Consider the following 22,471-nt stretch of genomic DNA (forward strand, 5'->3'; position numbering starts at 1 on the left):
AAGGAAAAAAGAGTAAAAATGTGCCCTACCACTACGCAGAGGCAAACCTATATTCATAGCCATCCAGATTCTTTAAGAGCCATGGATTAAAAACACAAAATTATCATAAGGATACATTAAGAAAAAGTAAAAAAATTTCTTTTAAATACCAATTGGAAAATATATTTATTGAAAAATATTTGATAAGATAATAAAATAATATTACCGTATATACTCGAGTATAGGCCGACCCGAGTATAAGCCGAGGCCCCCAATTTACCCCCAAAAAACTGGGAAACCTATTGACTCGTGTATAAGCCGAGGGTGAGATATGCCTGTCCATCCCTGTGTGTGTGTCCATCCATCCATCCATCCCTGTGTGTGTGTGTGTCCATCCATCCCTGTGTGTGTGTGTGTCCATCCATCCATCCATCCCTGTGTGTGTGTCCATCCATCCATCCATCCCTGTGTGTGTGTGTGTCCATCCATCCATCCATCCCTGTGTGTGTGTCCATCCATCCATCCATCCCTGTGTGTGTGTGTGTCCATCCGTGTGTGTGTGTGTGTGTGTGTGTGTGTGTGTGTGTGTGTGGCCTTGTGTGTCCAGCCTACCTGTGTCCCGAGCCTCCGTCCGGTCCCGAGCCTCCGTCCGGTCCCGTCCCGTCCCGTCCCGAGCCTCCGTCCGGTCCCGTCCCGTCCCGAGCCTCCGTCCGGTCCGGTCCCGTCCCGAGACTCCGTCCGGTCCCGTCCCGAGCCGAGCCTCCGTCCGGTCCCGTCCCAGGATCACCGCTCTTCGTCGGCGCCCATTCCCCTGTTCAAATGCCGCGCCTCCCTGTCTGTGATAGGCGGAACACAATTTCCCAGCAGCCTGTGTTCCGCCTATCACGGACATCGTCTCATCCTCGTCCGTAGTACGAGGATGAGACGATGTCCGTGATAGGCGGAACACAGGCTGCTGGGAAATTCAGTGTTCCGCCTATCACAGGCGAAGGCGGAGCCGGAGGCGCGGCTTTTGAATTATAGAATGGCCGCTGTCTGTCTGCTCGACACGCTGATCGAGCAGGCAGACAGCGATGACTCGAGTATAAGCCGAGGGGGGCACTTTCAGCCTCAAAAAAGAGGCTGAAAATCTCGGCTTATACTCGAGTATATACGGTAGATACAAACAATACAGTCCAAATAAATGGACAAAAGAGCTTTTATAGCAAAGATATATAATGTTTTGTATGTCCAAATATTGATACATTATTAATTAAAAGAAATACCAGCGGAAATAAAAAAATTTTGGTGGGACCACAAATACAGAAAAGATGATAGAGGTAAAAAACCCTCATCAAAGACTCATGGAACTCACACCAAGTTTACAATTAAAAAACAACAACAAGAAGCCTAAGCTGTATAAGCTATTCCAACCAATTATATATTGTTCAAGAATTGTCAATAAACGCATTTACGTCTACTTCAATATTAAGGCCATGAGGGACGTAGCTTTTTAATTTGTGTATCCACATCATTTCAAGCTTGGAAATGCTTCTTACCAAATGGGTTCCCCTCCAATGGGGATTGAACTTGTCAATTCCCATAAAGATTGTGTTGGTAGGGTCTCTATTGTGTGCCAGCAGGTAGTGTTTGGAGACCGAATGTTGGGTATATCCTCTACAGATATTCCCAATATGTTCGTTCAAACGTACATGTAAAGCACGTTTGGTCCGCCCTAAATAAGGATGACTATATAGGCGAGATGAATCGGATTTTGGGGGATAGGGCTACATACATCTCCCTACCCTCTAATCCGAATGCACAATATAAAAGAACTTTGGAGTCCCTCGTTGCAGAGGGATTCGATCAGGGAATCTTAAATAAGAAAGAAAAGGCCTTTCTCGTTCCAAAAACTCCTAGAATCCCTATAATCTATTACTTACCTAAGGTCCATAAGAGTCTTACCTGCCCCCCGGGACGACCCGGGGCATCATGGCCTTAATATTGAAGTAGACGTAAATGCGTTTATTGACAATTCTTGAACAATATATAATTGGTTGGAATAGCTTATACAGCTTAGGCTTCTTGTTGTTGTTTTTTAATTGTAAACTTGGTGTGAGTTCCATGAGTCTTCGATGAGGGTTTTTTACCTCTATCATCTTTTCTGTATTTGTGGTCCCACCAAAATTTTTTTATTTCCGCTGGTATTTCTTTTAATTAATAATGTATCAATATTTGGACATACAAAACATTATATATCTTTGCTATAAAAGCTCTTTTGTCCATTTATTTGGACTGTTTTGTTTGTATCTAATATTATTTTATTATCTTATCAAATATTTTTCAATAAATATATTTTCCAATTGGTATTTAAAAGACATTTTTTTACTTTTCCTTAATGTATCCTTATGATAATTTTGTGTTTTTAATCCATGGCTCTTAAAGAATCTGGATGGTTATGAATATAGGTTTGCCTCTGCGTAGTGGTAGGGCAAATTTTTACTCTTTTTTCCTTATGCAAAATGGTGGACTGGGTGACAGTATGTGCATTCCAGTCCTCTTTCCCTCACCTAATATGGTGGATTGAGAGGACAACATGGAGCTCAGACCGAGGCTGTTTGTTTATGATTTGGTATATAGGCGGTGCGTCAGAACGCCGTCCCGCATCCCGTGAACACGTCCGTTCGTGACGAAACGCGCGTAGGGAGATAGGCGTTCTGACGTCTCCGCGTTCTACGCCCAACCAGGAAGTGCGGGCGGCACACGAGTCCAGCCGGCTCGTTTTTTATGTGATCGTTTTTCTCTATACACATGTGAGTGTAATTTTTTATATTCTATTCCATTAAACTAAGTGGTTTTACGCTATGCGAGTGCCTTTGATTTTTTATACATGATCCACGATACCCTCGTTTCCTGACTGGAGGCTTCGTATTGGAGATAGAAGCAGCGTGGTGCCAGTAATCTACGATACCTTCGTTTCCCGATTGGAGCCTTCGTATTGGAGATGCAAACGGTGTGGTGCCTGTGACGGTTCATCCAGAAATTTCTTTGCTGTTGCCTTACTGATCTCACTAACACTGGGATCTACAACTCTGGTAAGCGGCCCCTCTTCTCACTGGTGGAGGATTGTTTTGATTATTTTTTTATACACGCATTTGTGGATATTTTTGCACCTTAATATCAATTTTGAAGAACCAACAATACTTTTTGGACAATTTTTTCTCCATTATATATGAACTCTTTATTGCTTTTGAATATTATTTTTGCTAATTTTATTATTGGTTTAGATTTAGCACACACAATTTTTGTTTTAATATACATAAATTTTTGTGGGGGTTTTTCTATATTATTTATGTTAACTTTATTTCAGATTTAGTATACACTTTATTCACTTATATGATGATATGATAGTATTCACATATACTATTTACTAATCATATTTTTGTCACATAACATTGTTTTTCCTCATGTTTATCGATATAGTTTTGGATTAGGTTTTAGGTATACAATTTTTTGTTTTTAGCGCAGCTCACTTTGTTCACCTATTTAATGTCATATCCCAGCTCTCCTCTTACTGGCCACCCTCCCATGTTTCCAGGAGCCTGTGCTAGCTTGTGCCCAGACTTGGTCACAGTCACACAGGTGTAATGCTAGAGAAGCCTGGCACTTGATTTACTAAGCATCCGTAAGAGCTGTGTGTGGGTGTGTGCTTTGAGTTGAAAGTTTTCAAGCCATCAGAATACAGTGATCGCTGCCGGCAGCTTAGCAGCCAGCAGTGATCGCAAAAAAATAAATAAAGTCAAGCTGGTTTTATTGTCAGTTGATAGATCGAATTCTGTGCAACCAGTCTGCACATAGATTGATTGAAATTTCTGCTGAACAGGCAGAATTTCAATCAGTCTATGGTGGCCTAAGTCCACCAGTCTCTGTTTAATAATATCCTCAAATCTTCTGGAAGGGGGGCTCAACTTAAGTTTAGAAATTCACTTTGAACTCCACCTTATTTCCAGAACTCTTTTTAGGGTCCTTTCACACTGAAGGCTCTTTACACAGGTTTTAGTGCTAAAAATAGCTCCTGTAAACTGCCTCTCATGCCACCCCAGTGTGAAAGCCCCCAAGTTCTCTCACAGTGGAGCGGTGCGCTTGCAGGACATTCTGAAAAGTCCTGCAAGCAGCATTATTGGGGCGGTTTGGGAGGGTTGCCCTACCCACTGAAATGAGCAACACACTAGAGGTGCTAGAGGTTCCCCACTAGCGCCGCTAAAATTAGCAGCGCTTTACCACTACTGCCCACACCACCCCAGTGTGAAAGTACCCTTGGATATTAGATGTGCAAACAATAAGTTGGGAGCACATCTAACGCCTACAGAGAGTAATGGAAATGAGGTGGAGTTTAAAGTGAACCATGCCATTACCTGCAGGGATTGGCATTTAGAGGGTTAAAACAGGCAGGGATGAAATGTAATATCAACTCCTCACTGCCTGTCAAATGCCTCTGAAAAGTGACCTGAGCATGGATCACTTTTTAGAGGAGTGGCTGCTGCAAGTGAATACAAGCCTTTAGTGTGCTGCAGTTTTCGCTGTAGTGTGGGTGTACTGTCGGCTTTCACAGTCCCCCAGACTTCCCTTGGACTTCTTTTAGGGTGCACATTTTTGCTGCATTTTCTGGAATTGCACCAAAGATGCAGCATGCAGGACGTTTTGTGCACTTTCAGAACATGCAGTAAAAATGTGCAACCTCTATAGGACCAGGGGCAGCATGCAGGATGACTGCCAGGACACCAGCACTGCAGCCAAACCGCACCATGCCAGTGTGAGCCCTCATCATACCACCTAGAAGGTACTGCTCAGGCTGCTAGAAAAAAACAAACCTCTTTGGCTGCAGAGAGGGGGAGGAGCTCACTTACTTGGATGGTCTCAGCCTCTCAGGAGCCTCACTGGATTCCAGCGGACTGCTCAGATTGAACTTTCCCGCCCCACACATCCTCTTCACAGACAGCACAGGGGCTGCCCCAGAGTGTGGGTGGGGAAAGAAGCAGGTCCAGCCTCTGCCAGCCAATGGTGTGGAGGAGGGAGGGGCTGGGCGGGGCTGTGCTGTGTAACACAGACTGTCAGCCCTGACATGAAGACATCGCTGGATCACAGTACTGGACTCGGCCAGCTGAAGCAGAGACAGCCGCCGAGGGACCCCAGAAGAGCAGGTTCGGGCCACTCAGTGCAAAACGAGCTGCGCAGTGGAGGTAAGTATAACATGTTTGTTATTTAAAAAAAAAAAAAATTCACTTTACAATCCCTTTAATGTTATAACTGTAACGTGTGCAATTCACTTATTTGCGGCAAACATGTTTCACATCCGCATGGAGGTAACCAATATCTGATGCGAGAGTACTTTAATTGCAACACAGCTTTTTGTGTGTACATTTTGAAATGCCTCTGCACATTGACATATGTGGGAAAAACTGTTGGCCCGTTTAAAAAATATTTTCAGCCATTAGGGTATCCTTGGCCAAAACTGAAAAGGGCGAACAGGGTGACCCTAACAAACCTGTAGAAATGCACTTTGTGACATCTAGGCACCAAATCCATGAGCTACGTGGAATAGTGATCAAGCTTCCCAATGGGGGGGGGGGGGGGGGTTGATCGAAACTGCCGAGAAAATTAAGTTCAATGCTTCCGAGCATGCGTCAAATTGTTTCCAAGCATGCATAGGAATTTTGTGGTCGGAATTGCTACAGACGATTGGAATTTCCGATCGGAACTTTTTCCTACCAATAAAAAGGAGAACATGCTCCCAATCTTTTGCTGGCTGGAATTTGACCAGCAAAAGTCCGATCTCATCTGTCTTTTGCTGACCGAATTTCTGAACGTGTGTACGCGGCATTAGAGCGGAATGTGACAATTTGTTTACCATTGGCTTACACATTAAACTGTTTTGAATTTGGTATAACCTTAAGCTTACTCCATGGTATGAGCATAGAGTGCTTCACATAGGGGATAGTCGCTTGGGTTTTTCTCTTTTTTTGGCCATATGTTTGTTTTTATATTATTTTATTTTATTTTAATTGAGTTGCCTGTGTTCCTGTTTCTATGTTTATTTTTATTTTTGTTATATCTATTTGTGTTTGTTTAATTTTCATGTGCATTTGTTAACTTTTTTATATATTTTGGGTAATTTGCTTTTTATTTATTCTTATATTTAGATTTGATTTTTATTTTCACTTATATTTATTTTTAGATTTTTGTTTATTTCCATATTTACTTTTATTTCATCTTTATTTTATTTTCTTTATTTTTCTTATTTTTTCCTGCTCCACCTTTTTTATTGCTTCTGTTTTCCTTTTCCTCTCTTCTTTTCTATCCTCCTTTTCCCTTTCCCTTTTTTTTTCTTTTTTCCTTTTACCGTTTGCCCTTCTTCCCCCTTTTTTTTCAATTTTCTCCCCCTTCCTTCCGTTTTCTGTCTGTTTTCTATCTTTTTATTTTCTCCCCTGGTGCTTTTTTCTTTCTTCTTTTCTACTTTAGTTTTCTCCCCCTTTTATCTTCCTTTTTCCCTTTCGTTATTTCTTCTTCCATTTTGTTTTACTTATCTCTTCCTTAATTTCATGCTTTCTTATTCTTGCCCTGCTCTTGTATCACTCTTCCCTTGCTTTTCTCGCTTTTCCTTAGCCTCGCACCTGCACGTTCTCCTCACTGTGGTATACCTAATGCAGTGCCAGCCGTACGTCACGTGTTATCCTATAAGCGCCCTCCCTTCACCCTGTTGCCATGAGTGCCGTGCGCATGCCTGGCATGTGTAGTATGCGTGGCACGCTGTGATTGGCGGCCTGGGGCTCCTAGATAGAAACATGACCGCTGGGTCTTAGTGGCTTCTGGTTTTTGATCAGGCGCATCTGGTTGATGTGCCCAATCTAATGCACATACACTGGTACCAGACATGTGGGCTGTATTTTCCGGGCTGGCGTTTTATTGCCCCTGCCTGCTTTAGGTTACTTTGATGCCTGTTCGTTTTTAATGCTTTCTGGAGGGATTCTGACGCCATATTGACATCACAGGGTGGGGGTATTACCATTTTTTTTACATGTTTTGATTGCTGGCTAATGTATTTATATTCTGTTTTGACACTGTTGCACTTTATCACATGCCTGACGAAGGGGCCCTGCATGGGATCCCTGTGATGTGATCTCTTTCATTAAACAAAACCTTTGGACTGAAGTTGTCGATCCATGGTGTGTTGGCGAATATGTACACTCGCTTGATGTTTCCAGGACCCAACTTGTAATCACTGCAGCACCCACTATTTTCTGAGCCATATTTGCCAGGAACATGTGCAATAAGAACATTGACCAGAGTATTACAAGTGTGGTTAGTGTTGGGGTAACAAGAAGGGTTAGTGTTAGGCTTACAGGTAGGGTTAGTACAGGTGTAAAAAGAAGGGTTAGTGTTAGGGTTATAATTAGGGTTACTGTTGGGATTACAAGAAGGTTTAGTGTTGGGGTTACAGGTAGGCTTAGTACTGGGGTAACAGGAAAGGTTTGTGTTAGGATCATAGTTAGAATTAGTGTTAGGATTACAGATAGGTTTAGTGTTGGGGTTGCAGGAAGTGTTAGAATTACAGGCAGGGTTAGTGTTGAGGTTACAGGAAGGGATAGTGTTAGCATTACAGACAGGGTTAGTGTTAGCCCTTGTACACATGGTCAGAGATTCTGACAACCAAATTCGTCGGATTTTGTCCGACGGATCTTGTCCGAAACTGTTGCATACACACGGTTGGACAAAGTTGTCAGAAAATCCAATCTTTCAGAACGTGATGACGTAATTTCCTTATGATGGGACTACGTTCAGGCTAGTAGCCAATAGCTTTGATGTAGGAATTTGATCTGAGCATGCGTGGCACTTTATCCGATCGGAATTCTCTACACATGATCGGAGTATGTCCGACCGGAGCAGTTTGTCGGAAAATATTTCCAGCAAGTTGGAAAATTTGGTCCGACGGATAATCCGACGGAAACAGTCCGATGCATACCACACACAGTCGGAATATCCAACAAACCGCTCCGATCGGACACATTCCGTCGGAAATCTCCGACCGTGTGTACAAGGGCTTAGTATTGCAAGTAGTGTTAGTGTTGGGGTAATGCCGTGTACACACAATCAGACTTTGACAGCAATGAATCCGTCAAACAATTCGATCATGTGTGGGCTTCATCGAACCTTTTCTGTCGAAAAATCTGACAGACTTTAGAAATAGAACATGTTTCAAATCTGCCGGAACCAGTTCCTATTGAGAAAATGGCTTGTCTGTATGCAGGTCCGATGGACCAACAATGACGCAAGGACAGCTATTGGCTACTGGCTATTGAACTTCCTTTTTCTAGTCCCGTCATTGCGTTAAACAATCAGACTTTGGTGTGATCGTGTGTAGGCAAGTCCTTTTCAGTGGAACTCCATCCAAAAGTCCGTCAGAGTTCATTCCAACAGAAAGTCCGGTCATGTGTATGCGACATAACAAGAAGGGTTAGTGTTAGATTTACAGGTAGGGTTAGTACAGGGGTAATAGGAAGGGTTAGTATTAGGGTTAGAGGTAGGGTTAGTGTTGGGGTCACAGGTAGGGTTAGTGTTAGGATCATAGGTAGAATTATTGTTAGGATTACAGATAAGGTTAGTGTTAGGATTACAGGTAGGTTTAATGTTATGATCATAGGTAGGATTAGTGTTAGTATTAAAGGTAGGATTAGTATGAGGGTTATAGGAAGAGTTAGTGTTGGGAATAAAGGAAGGGTTGGTGTTAAGATTACAGGTAGGATTAGTGTTGGCGTCACAGGTTGGGTTAGTGTTGGGGTTACAACAAGGGTTAATGTTAGGGTTACAGGTAGGGTTAGTACTGGGGTAAAAAGATGGGTCAATGTTAGGATCATAGGTAGAATTAGTGTTAGGGTTACAGATAGGGTTGGTGCTAGGATTACTGGTAGAGCTAGAAGGAGGGTTACAGGAAGGGTTAGTGCTGGGGTTAGAGGAAGGGTTAGTGTGAGAGTTACATCGAAGGTTAATTGTTAGGGCTAAAAGGAGGGTTAGTTTGAGTAATATGATTACAGGGAAAAGCCTTATAGTGATATTAAACTCTTATCAGCACGTGTAGCTGCTGGTTTAATCACTTACTGAATATGCAGTTTCTTCATCTATTAATCCTTGCCTATGTTCAGGATTAAGCTGGATCCATGATGGTTGCCCCAGGATTTCTTTGTAAGGGTGGCTCCTTTCGTTGCATTATCCTATAAAGCCCTCTCCTGCCTATCGTTCCCCTCCCCCTTATATCTCCAAGCTAAGAGACTGACTGGAGACTGGACTGTCGGGGAAACAGCACTGAGAGAGTTTCTGGCCTAGGCCAAAAATATGTTAGACATCCCAGGAGTATTCATGGGCATTTTATTCCTTTCATTAGAAGCGGAGAAGGGTTTTTCTCAACTAAGCACACCCTCCTGCCTGCATGCCTGAACTAAGAGAAGATGGATTCCAGGAAGTAAATGCTACATCAATTATCTGCCCTTACTCAAGATGGCTGTAGCTAGAAATGCTATCTGAGTGGATCCCAACTGCACTCCTGTCATCCATAGGAGAAGTAGGGCCAAAAAAAACTTTGACCCTACTTCTCCTTTAAGCCCTTGTGGATTGCCCACCCGCAATGTACTGCACATAGCTCCCAACTGTCCCTGATTTATAGGGACTGCCCCTGATTTCATGGAGCTGTCCCTGATTTGGAACAAAGTCCGTCTTTTACCCTCATTTGTCCCTCATTTAGGTCTGATCTATATAGTTGGAAATGTTATCATTCAAAAAGTCTTTCCCAGTGCTAAACCTTTCATCTGATTTCTAAATTGCTGCATTTGTAGATTTCGAAAGCCAATGTAAATGAATAATAGTGGTAAAAAAAAAAAAACCCTTGTGGGTTTAACTAATACATTTTTTGTATAATTCTCCTTTAAGGGGGCATGGCAAGGGGTGTGTCCTATGCCTGCATACTTTTGCTAATAGGTGTCCCTCATTCCCATCTCAAAAGTTGGGAGGTATGGTACTGCGGATGGGTGCCTGCACAGGCAAAGCAGCATACCCGTACAACTCTGCCTGCTTCCGGATTTAGGGTGTGCGCATGTGTATGCTCTTTAACCATGTGATCGGCTGTGTCCAATTACAGCTGATTGCATGTAAACATGGAGATGCCGGTAATAATCGGTGCTTCTCGCCTCACACTGACAGAGTGTGAGGAGAGGAGAGCCGATCAGCGGCATCTCCTCACAGAGGACATCCAGGGATGTAATCAGGGCACTGATCATCAGTGTCCTGATTACAATTAAGTGCCCACCAGTGCCAGCAATGCCAGCAAGGCCAATGCCACCAATCTGTGCCCACAACTGCCACCAATCTGTGCCCACAAGTGCCAGCAATCAGTGGTCATCAGTGATGCCAGTCAGTGCTGGCTATCAGTGCTGCCCATCACTGCTCATCACTGCTGCCCATCAATGCCCATCAGTGCCACCTATCTGTGCCCACCAGTGCTGCCTATTTGTGCCCACCAGTGCCGCATATCTTTGCCCAGTGTCCACCAGTGCCGCCTATCAGTGCTCATCAGCGCCACCTATCAGTGCCCATAAGTGTGGCATATTCGTGCCTCCTCATCAGTGCCACCTAATCAGTGGCCATAAGTGGCACCTCATCAGTGCCCATCATTGCTGCCTCATCAGCGCCCATCAGTGAAGGGGAAAAATTACTTATTTACTGACAAAAACTAAGAAAAACTTTTTTTTTCTAAATTTCTGTTTGTTTTTTTTAAGGAAAAAATAAAAAACACAGTGATTAAGTGATTAATTACCACCAAAAGAAAGCTCTATTTGTGTGAAGAAAATGATAAAGATTTCACATGGTTACAGTGTAGCATGACCGCGCAATTGTCATTCAAATTGTGACCGTGCTGAAAGCTGAAAAATAGCCTGGGCAGGAAGGGGGTGTAAGTGCCCGGTATTGACGTGGTTAAAAAAAAAAAAAGAGCTTTATTTTCACTTTCAATAGGATTTTTTTGGTCTGTGGTGCTCAGATACAGTTGAGTTTTACTTTAAATGAAGATACACTTGGGTAAAGCTTACAAGATATCAAACCGCATGAAGTTGATCACACACAAGTGTAAACATGCCCCAAAGTAATTTATGTGCAGCGAAGGCAAAAACACACAAGATAAATCTATACCTATTTCAGAGCTGATAACACATTCTAACAATTATCACCCCTTTCCTATTTATAACATAACGCCAAATCCAATTCCCACGTGGCGCGGCGCCCCCCTGAGGGTGGTTATAATAATAGCATTGCAGTTTATTAAGTCACATCAATTAAAGGCTACTTACTGCAAATCCAAAGGATGAAGCGCTGAATCTCATCACCGAGACCGCTGCAGAGAGAAAAAGATAAGCTGGTGTTACAGTGTTCAAAAATACATTCTACACATAAAACAATCTATTGTGCAAATGTATGAAAAGTCCAATGATAAACGGCCTTATTCAATAAAGGGTGCTTATGCTGGCCATACACCAACAGATTTTTGGAGCAGAATAGTCATAGAAAAATTAGTTTGGGACAAAATTTCCATTCTGCTCCATTGAATTTTCTCGTCGCTCTAGCTGAAAATGAACGTCGATTTGACCCCACTAACGATTAGAAAATTGAACAAACACTCTTTTTCAAACAAAAATATTCTGTATGTATATGTATGGTTAGTGTATGTGTGGAGTTTCTGCATTCATTTTTATTCACATTCAGAACTAAAAAAAAAAAAAAACTATAAAATGTGACAACGCCTCATGCACATTGGTCGTTTTTAACGCTGATGTTACAGTCGTATGAAGTTTTTTTTCCTGCCTATAAACATCCCTGCATGTCACCCTATGTATCTATGCACACAGGCATTTAGAAGCAGAAAAAAAGAACACTGCCACCGCGTTCCTGAGCAGCAGCGCTTTGGCAGAAAAAACTTCTGACGCAACTCAAGGCATCTAAACGCGCATAAGCACTCGATATGTTTAGCACTTGAATATTAATCATAGGTGTGTGCAGCCTATTGCATTACGGTGTGCATCCCAAAGTTCAAACACACACACCTTTGTCTGCAGCCTCAGCTGCACGGGACAGTGAATGAATTGGAAGTGCTCTGAGCTGAGCGGCTTCTTGTTCATTCACAACTTGAAGCATAGAAAACTCAGTTATGAATGGCCGGATAGTAGGGGGAATTGGCACTGCACTTAGTGATTAGGGTGTGCCCAGGCACACCAAGCACACCCCCTGTGCACACCTATGATATTAATTAATTTCAATGGCCAGAATAAATGATTATTCTAGCCCAGTGGTCTCCAAACTATGGCCTTCGGGCAGGATGTGGCCCTTTGCTTGCCTTCATCCAGCCCTTGGGTCACCATTTCATCCCCTGATAGCAATGATGGGGTACTATTCCTCCTCCCACTGATACCATTGATGGGGTATTATTCCTCCCACTGATACCATTGATGGGGTACTCTTCCTTTTCCCACTGATACCATTGATGGGGTACTATTCTTCCCACTGATACCATTGATGGGGTACTATTCCTTCTCCCGCTGATACCATTGGTGGGATACTATTCTTCCCACTAATACCATTGATGGGGTACTATTCTTCCCACTGATACCATTGATGGGGTACTATTCTTCCCACTAATACCATTGATGGGGTACTCTTCCTTTTCCCGCTGATACCATTGATGGGGTACTCTTCCTTTTCCCACTGATACCATTGATGGTGTACTATTCTTCCCACTGATACCATTGATGGGGTACTCTTCCTTTTCCCACTAATAACATTGATGGGGTACTATTCTTCCCACTGATACCATTGATGGGGTACTATTCTTCCCACTGATACCATTGATGGGGTATTCTTCCTTTTCCCACTGATACCATTGATGGGGTACTATTCTTCCCACTGATACCATTGATGGGGTACTATTCCTTCTCCCGCTGATACCATTGGTGGGATACTATTCTTCCCACTGATACCATTGATGGGGTACTATCCTTCCCACTGATACCATTGATGGGGTACTATTCTTCCCACTAATACCATTGATGGGGTACTCTTCCTTTTCCCGCTGATACCATTGATGGGGTACTCTTCCTTTTCCCACTGATACCATTGATGGTGTACTATTCTTCCCACTGATACCATTGATGGGGTACTCTTCCTTTTCCCACTAATAACATTGATGGGGTACTATTCTTCCCACTGATACCATTGATGGGGTACTATTCTTCCCACTGATACCATTGATGGGGTACTCTTCCTTTTCCCGCTGATACCAATGATGGGGTACTCTTCCTTTTCCCGCTGATACCATTGATGGGGTACTCTTCCTTTTCCCACTGATACCAGTGATGGGGTACTCTTCCTTCTCCGGCTGATACCATTGGTGGGATACTATTCTTCCCACTGATACCATTGGTGGGGTACTATTCTTCCCACTGATACCATTGGTGGGGTACTATTCTTCCCACTGATACCATTGGTGGGATACTATTCTTCCCACTGATACCATTGGTGGGGTACTATTCTTCCCACTGACCACCAAGCCTGAGGCATTGTTCACAAATCCCTGTTAGACTGGACAGCGAGGCACCTGACCTCACATCACTTCACTGCAGTTAAAGTAAGACAGCGTGGTCAGGGCACTCCCCCAGTCTGTGATTGGACATTGATGGAAAAGTAACACCCTCATGAGTCCATCTTTCTGTCTTCTTATCCTTTTAGCAAGCTCCCTGTTTCCGATTATATTAGTTTGCATGTGTTTTTTTTTTTTCACATGACTTTTATTTTCACATTCTAAATTATTTTATCAACTGAACACATTTCACTAAACTTTTAACACTCCGCTGACGTCATGAGCAAATTTTGTTTGCACTCTAAAAACGTGTTTGTGAGAAAGTTTGTTTGCTAATTAACATATTGCTAAGTGATCACGTGACCTTTCATTACGCTGCTGAGTCATCAATTATTTTGAGATGTTAACAAAAGTATTTAAGTGCGAAACTGAGGCCGCTCCGCTTCTCCTGCTGAAAGCATTTGATGTTTACCTACTGATAACCCCCCATTCACACCAGTGCGACTTGTCATGTGATTTGACAGTTCCAAAATCGCATGACAAGTCGTACCCCATTGCCAGCCATGGAACCACTCATAACGACTCATATCACAGCGATTATAAAAAAAGGTTTCTGCACTACTTTTTACCGATGTTATTGCGACTTGTATAGACTTCTGTGAAATGAAGTCACAAGCTGCAATAAAATTGGCAGTGCATATTTCACAGATTTGCGGCTTTGAATTCGCACTGATTTCAAAGCTGCGCCAGTGTAAACTAGAGCCAAAGGGATGGAACTTTTTCTGGAATTTTCACATGGGTGTTCTGATCGCATCTGCCTGTCAAGCTCAATGGTAGTCTATGGGCAGGAGGATCTAAACAGACGTGCGCCACTTTGCATCAAATTAACTCCACGTCCATCTAGGTAAAAAAGAAAAAAGGAAAAAAAAAGGTTTACATCCTTTTCGCTATTTTTAGACCCAAGTGTGATGGATCGGAGGTAAAAAAATATATAAACAGACGCACATCCATTTATTATTTACTATTATTTTTATTGTTTAAAGGCCATATTATACCTGCCCATTTGCTTTCACATATACAGTAAGTTTGAACACAATGAATAAAGCTTCAAATAGATTTGCAACACTACGGTGTGTGTTCTGATCTATTCCCGGGTACCCGTGGTAAGCACCCCAGGGAGAGTGAGTGGATCCTGAATGAAATTAAAGTGACTGTAAAGGTAAATTGATTTTTGGTCAAGGTGAAGAATATCCCTTACATTGGAGGTCAGCGGTGAAAATTCCCCTTAATTTGGTGGTCATAGGAAGAATTCCCCTTAAATTGATGGTCAGTAGGAAAAATCCCACTTACATTGGTGGTCAGTGGGAAGAATGCCCCTTACATTGGAGGTCATTGGGAAGAATGCTCCTTACATTGGTACTGAGTGGGAAGAATGTTCCTTACATTGGTGATCAGTGGGAAGAATGTCCCTTACATTGGTGGTCAGTGGGAAGAATGTCCCTTACATTGGTGATCAGTGGGAAGAATGTCCCTTACATTGGTGATCAGTGGGAAGAATGTCCCTTACATTGGTGATCAGTGGGAAGAATGTCCCTTACATTGGTGATCAGTGGGAAGAATGTCCCTTACATTGCTGATCAGTGGGAAGAATGTCCCTTACATTGGTGATCAGAGGGAAGAATGTTCCTTACATTGCTGATCAGTGGGAAGAATGTCCCTTACATTGGTGATCAGTGGGAAGAATGTCCCTTACATTGGTGATCAGTGGGAAGAATGTCCCTTACATTGGTGATCAGTGGGAAGAATGTCCCTTACATTGGTGGTCAGTGGGAAGAATGTCCCATACAGTGATGGGCAGTGGGAAGAATGCTCCATACATTGGTACTGAGTGGGAAGAATGTCCCTTACATTGGAGGTCAGTAGGAAGAATGCTGCTTACATTTATGGTCAATGGGAAGAACGCCCCCCTTATAGTAGAGGTCAGAATTCCACCCTTAAAGACAGCTCAAAAGATCTTTGATGTCACACTGCTGACTGTCACCGGACCTTGATCTATTCAGGCACCATCAGATGGGGGGTCAGTAAGCCACAGCTCAAGGAACCCCTTACAACCTCTGGAGCCTAGGGTTGCACAGATCTCTGGTTGAGAATGGTTGTTTTAGTAGATTTTTGTGAATACCGGTGCTGCCCATGGCTCCTCAGAAAGACCTTGCCTATCTGCACCGAAGGCTACCAATCACTCCTTAAGTCTAGTACACACAATCAGAAAACTGGATGCATAATACCGCTTTCAAAGCGAACATACCATAATCTGATCATTAGTACACAGCTTTCAAGAGCCAATCATGACAATTTGTACGAAATTATCCGAAGGGACAATTTTTTTTTGTACGATTTGCGTTTAATCCGTACAGTTTTCATCCGAAAATACAATATGAATACAACACATTAGATCACTTCTGACTTTTTATTCTGTCGTACGAGAATTTTTGTAACTTTAGGAACCTCTTCTTTTTTCGACATGAGATTAGCATGCATAATCTCATTGTGTGTACCAGGCTAAACTGTTATCATTTCACTTTATGCACTTTCTGGCCTTTCGGCTTATAAAAGTGTCTGCAAACATCCCAGCTGTCATGGAAAAAAAGTTATAAAATATTCCCGGAAAACGAGTGACCTTCATGTTGATGTGCACAAAACTCTCCTTGGCTCAGGTGCACAATACCAGCAGAAGCACTGGGTTTTGTTTGAACGACAAAAAAACAAAAGTGTGTGCTAATAATATCAGGAAGAGCGATCTTGCTGAGCGTCTCTCTTGAGAGAAATGCGTTTCTTATAAACCTTTTCTCTACCTACAAGATGGAGTGGGCTGCAAAGTTCCTAATTGCAGAAGTTCTTTGATGTTCCTGAGCTGAACCCCCCGCGGCAGCTGATAATTGTGACCGTCGGAGACAAGAACACCTTGCTGCGATGGGATAAGCAGTGCCAACCTGCAGAGAGAGCGACAGCGAAGGTGCCAGGATGTGGGTAACCTTTCCTGCGGTCGGGGGCGAGGGAAAGAAAGAGCGGCAGATATCATTATTTTATACAAAGCCGCTAGTGAGCTCTGCAAACCGCAGCTGCGAGCCCGGCCAGCGATTGTGATGATGAATGGCCGGCAGCAGTCGATGGCATGTCAGTCTATAGAAAAAGCGGCCTTTCAAGATACTCATAGATAAATATGAAAATATTTCAGAGGCTTACAAGGATTGGCAGATAATTGAACTAATTGTAGTGTTGCTGGGGAGAGATTTCCCGACCCACAGCGCAATCTCATAATCTAGTATCCAGTATAAATTATGTATGTGCCTATTAATGCAGATGTAAACCCTAAAGCAATGACATTTCCTTTTCTTAACCCCTTTGCACCTAAGGGTAAAACAAATCTAAATGCCTAAGCACAATTTAAACATTTTGACATTTTTCCAATTTCGCATTTTTCAGGCCGAATTGTTCTTTAATTGATAACGGATATCGCCTTAGGTAAATATAAGACATGTCTGTATTCCATATACATTATGGTCTATGTATTACCTTTTAAAATTTGACATGTGTACCTACAATATTTCTTACAGCAAACTAAACCTCTGAAGAAGACCCCAATCACATGGGTCGAAACGCGTCACTTTTTTTTATACAACTGACATTCCGATATGTAATGTTTATGTATAATTTTTTGTTTGCAATTTTGTATCTGGAATAGTTTTTATTCTCCTACCAGAGCTCATATTTTAACCCATTCCTACCAAACGTGCTCAGATATGCGTAATCGGCTTTCGGGGTTATACCGGGATGATGCCCGCAGCTGCAGGCATTTTCCCGATACCATTGTTTAGATTGGGCGATCAGCTTTCCGAGGATAACAACCGATGCGGCTAAAAGCGGCTCGGTTGTTATCCCAGGTGGAGCGGGATGGGACTCCCCCATCTCCCGCTGCCTCCCACGCGGGAGGGCCGATCGACGATCTGCAGCTTGCGGCAACTAGTGACAGACTGGAGGGAAGTCGGAAACGGCTTATTTCCAATCTCCTTGATGTAAACACAGAAGCGACGTCACAACGTCACTTTCTGTTTACTCGGCTGCCAATGGCACCGGATTTTAAAAAATATACAGTATTCAGATATTTTTTTTTTTTCGCTGATCTGAATACTTTGAAGTGCAAAGGAGGGATTGGAGGCCTTTTAGACCCCCAATCCCTCCACAAAGAGTACCTGTCACCACCTTTTACTGTCTCAAGGGATCTTCATATTCCTTGTGACAGCAATGAAAGTAATAAATAAAAATAAAAAAACACAATTTAATAATAAAAAAATAAATAAAATAAATAAGGAAAAATACATTTCAAACCGCCCCCGTCACCGTGAGCTCGCTCAGCAAAGAAAACGCATACGGAAGTCTCTCCCGCATATGTAAACTGTGTTCAAATTACACATGTGGGGTATCATCACAGTGAGAGCAATAATTCTAGCATTAGACCTCCTCTGTAACTCTAACCTGTAAAAAATAAAAAAATAAAGCGTTGAATATGGAGATTTTTAGGTACCAAAGTTTGTCTTCATTCCAAGTGCGTACAATTATAAAACGTGACATGTTTGGTATCTATTTACTCGGCGTAACATCATCTTTCACATTATACCAAAAAATTGGGCTAACTTTACTGTTTTGTTATTTTTTAATTCATGAAACCGTTTTTTTTTGCCCAAAAAAAAGGCGTTTGAAAAATGATTGCGCAAATGCCGTGCAAGATAAAAAGTTGCAATGACTACCATTTTATTCCCTAGGTCAGTGATGGTGAACCTTGGCACCCCAGATGTTTTGGAACTACATTTCCCATGATGCTCATGCACACTGCAGTGAAGTGGAGCATCATGGGAAATGTAGTTCCAAAACATCTGGAGTGCCAAGGTTCGCCATCACTGCCCTAGGGTGTTTTTTTTTAAAAACTTTACATTTTAAATTTTTTTCTTTTTCTTCACACTCTTTTTTTTTCTAGCTCTGCATTTTCGTTGACTAAATGAATACTATCTTAGTCGACTAAATACGACGATAACTAAAACCATTGAGATGAATAAAATACAACTAAAACTAAATTGGCATTTTAGTCAAAAGACTATGACTTAGCCCTTGTACACACGGTCGGACATTCCGACAACAAAATCTGTCGGATTTTGTCCAATGGATTTTGTCCGAAACTGGTGTTGCATACACACAGTCGGACAAAGTTGTCGGAAAATCCAATCGTTCGTAACGTGATGACGTTATTTCGTTACGACGGGACTACGTTCAGGCTAGTAGCCGATAGCTTTGGTCTAGGAATTTGATCTGAGCATGCGTGGCACTTTGTCCTGATCGGAATTCCCTAGGTCAGTGATGGTGAACCTTGGCACCATCTTGGCACCCTTGGCACCCCAGATGTTTTGGAACTACATTTCCCATGATGCTCCTTCACACTGCAGTGAAGTGGAGCATCATGGGAAATGTAGTTCCAAAACATCTGGAGTGCCAAGGTTCGCCATCACTGCCCTAGGGTGTTTTTTTTTAAAAACTTTACATTTTAAATTTTTTTCTTTTTCTTCACACTCTTTTTTTTTCTAGCTCTGCATTTTCGTTGACTAAATGAATACTATCTTAGTCGACTAAATACGACGATAACTAAAACCATTGAGATGAATAAAATACAACTAAAACTAAATTGGCATTTTAGTCAAAAGACTATGACTTAGCCCTTGTACACACGGTCGGACATTCCGACAACAAAATCTGTCGGATTTTGTCCAATGGATTTTGTCCGAAACTGGTGTTGCATACACACAGTCGGACAAAGTTGTCGGAAAATCCAATCGTTCGTAACGTGATGACGCTATTTCGTTACGACGGGACTACGTTCAGGCTAGTAGCCGATAGCTTTGGTCTAGGAATTTGATCTGAGCATGCGTGGCACTTTGTCCTGATCGGAATTCTCTACAAACGATCGGACAAAGTCCGGTCGGATCATGTTGTCTGAAAATTTTATAGCCCAGCTCTAAAACTTTGTCGGTCGGATATTCCGACGGAAACAGTCCGATGGAGCCCACACACGGTCGGATTATCCGACAACATGGTCCTATCGGACATTTTCCGTCGGAATGTCCGACCGTGTGTACAAGGCTAAAACAAATGCCGTGTACACACGATCAGAATTCTCGTTGGAAAAAGCTCTGAGGCCGCGTACACACGCGGGGACTGTTCGCTGAAACTGTCCGCTGAAACCAAGTTTCAGCGGACAGTCCGCTCGTGTGTGGGCTTTCAGCGGACAGTTTCAGCGAACAGTCCGCTGAACAAGGTTTTTCGGAAATTCCGAAAAACTGTCCGCTGAAACCTTGTTTCAGCGGACAGTCCCCGCGTGTGTAGGCTTGTTCGTCAAACAAAGTTGCGCGCATGCTCAGAAAGGATTTTCACGCCGAAAGTTATAATGCAGTGTATAGGACGTCGTATTTTTCGTCCCGTCGTACGTGCCGTTCACGTCATCGCGCACGGTTTCAGCAAACTGTTCGTTCGTCGTGTGTGGCCATGTCCGTCCATGCTAATTTTGAGCGGACTGTTTGCCGAAACTGTTTGACGGACAAAGTTGGGCGAACAGTCCCCACGTGTGTACGCGGCCTGATGGTTTTTCCGACGGAATTCTGATGGAATTCAGCTCAAGCTGTCTTGCCTACAGACAGTCATACCAAATTCCGATCGTTTATAACGCGGTAACGTACAACACGTACGTCACGACTAGAAAAAGGAAGTCCAATAGCCAGTAGCCAATAGCTTCTGTCTTGCAGTTGAATCTGAGCATGTGTGATTTTTGGCGTGTCGGAATTGCAGACACAAGATTAGAATTATGGAAAATTGAGAACATGCTACCAATTTTTGGCTGGCGGAAATTCGGACAGCTAAATTCCGATGGAGCATACACACGGTCGCATTTTCTGATGAAAAGCTCTCATCGGCCTTTTTCTGGCTGGAATTCCGATCGTGTGAACGTGGCATAAGAATATGTAGAGGCATCTACTAAGCTGCTAAAAGTAAAAAAATAAAATAAGAAAAAGCTTTAAATTAGCAGCGAAAGTAGCTGAATTTGACCTCGAATTAAGCCCTGTGCAGCAGGGCTGGAGTACGAGAGGGAAAAGCAGCACAAGGAGCCAATCAGTTCACGCGCTGACAAAAAGCATGCTGATAGGAGGAGAAGGCAGATGGACCTCATCACCACTGCTGTAGCTTATTTAAATGCATATGAAAGCAGGACAATGGTGTAAACTATGTTCATTGATGTGCATTCATTTTTCTTACAAATGCACTTTTCCTGCGTTCATACTGTGTTTTTAAAACGCACCCGGCTGCGTCTGCCATTATTGAGCCCTAATTGCAGACTTCGAATAAGCTTTAAACATTGCTTTTCTCTGTAAATCATCAGCGTAGCGAGTAATACCGCTTGCAGATGATTTTATTATCAATCAGGGAATTGGAGAAAAGAAGTTAAAGAACCGATCTGTCATTTGTGGCATTTTGGTTGAAACAAATTTGTGATAATGACAGCGCAGCAGACAGTGATATATATTCAGTAATAACAAATGTGTAACTGTAGCGGCAGAGGAAGACGGAGCGACTCGGCTTGTGGGATGTGCAGGAAACGCTCCGGTCCCAGGAGCGGATCCCAATTTCATTTTTTTTTTTTAAAGTGACCCCTTTTTGTAAATAGGTAAAGGCAGAGGAAGCGTGAAAAATTGCAGGACAGGCGATCCGAATACACAACTTTGTTTTGTAAAAAGAACATTGCATGACTCAGATTCATAGACATGTGCAGAATGAAAAAAAATTGTTTTGTTTCGATTCGTTTATTTAAATTTTTCTATTCTATTCTTTTCTTTTCTATTTTGTTCCATTCTTTTCTATTCTATTCAACTTCAAATTTATTCTATTGGAAACTTTAATTTCGGAAGATTGTTATATTCATTCTATTCTATTCCATAGTTTTTTTTTCTCTATCATATTCTATTATTTTCTATTATATTATTTTCTTTTCTATTCTATTCAATTATATTCTATTCAAATTCTAATTTATTCTATTTGAAATTCAGATTTTAGAAGATCGTTATATTCTTTTTATTTTTTCTACTCTTTTCTATAATTTTTGTTTTGTATTCTATTTTATTTTTTTCTATTCTAATTTATTCTTTCTTTTCTATTCTATTCTTAGTTCGGAAGATGGTTATATTCTTTATATTTTATTCTATTTTTTCTATTCTATTCTATTCTTTTCTATTCTAAATTCAGATTTTAGAGGATGGTTATATTCTTTCTATTCTAAATTATTCTTTCTTTCCTATTCATTTCTTATTTTGGAAGATGGTTATATTCTTTATATTTTATTCACTGCTATTTTTTTCGATTCTATTCTATTCTTTTATTTTCTATTCTATTCTAAATTCAGATTTTAGAGGATGCTTATATTCTTTCTATTCTATTTTATTCTTTTCTATTCTAATTTATTATTTTTATGTCCTATTCATATTTCGGGAAGATGGTTATATTCTTTATATTTTATTTAATGCTATTTTTTTCTATTCTTTTATTTTCTATTCTATTCTAAATTCAGATTTTAGAGGATGCTTATATTCTTTCTATTCTATTGTTTTTGTTTTGTCTTTTATGTTATTTTATGCTATTGTTTTCTATTCTTTTGTTTTCTATTTTGTTCCATTCTTTTCTATTCTATTCAACTTCTAATTTATTCTATTGGAAACTTTAATTTCGGAAGATTGTTATAGTCATTCTATTCTA

At 41.7% G+C, this 22,471-nt stretch overlaps 1 protein-coding gene across 1 annotated transcript in view; it reads right to left on the minus strand.

Moving 5' to 3' along the window:
* Positions 1-22,471, minus strand: part of TMEM163 (transmembrane protein 163) — a 244,868-nt gene that overhangs the window by 128,572 nt on the left and 93,825 nt on the right. Inside the window, exon 3 of the mRNA XM_077447805.1 lies at positions 11,349-11,392. Coding sequence (XP_077303931.1) covers positions 11,349-11,392 — 44 coding nt within the window. The remainder of the gene's footprint in view (positions 1-11,348; positions 11,393-22,471) is intronic.

The sequence above is a fragment of the Lithobates pipiens genome, unplaced genomic scaffold (genome assembly GCF_037356315.1).
Source record: "Lithobates pipiens isolate NorthernLeopardFrog02 unplaced genomic scaffold, aLitPip1_a1.2 Scaffold_22, whole genome shotgun sequence".
Lineage (NCBI taxonomy): Eukaryota > Metazoa > Chordata > Amphibia > Anura > Ranidae > Lithobates > Lithobates pipiens.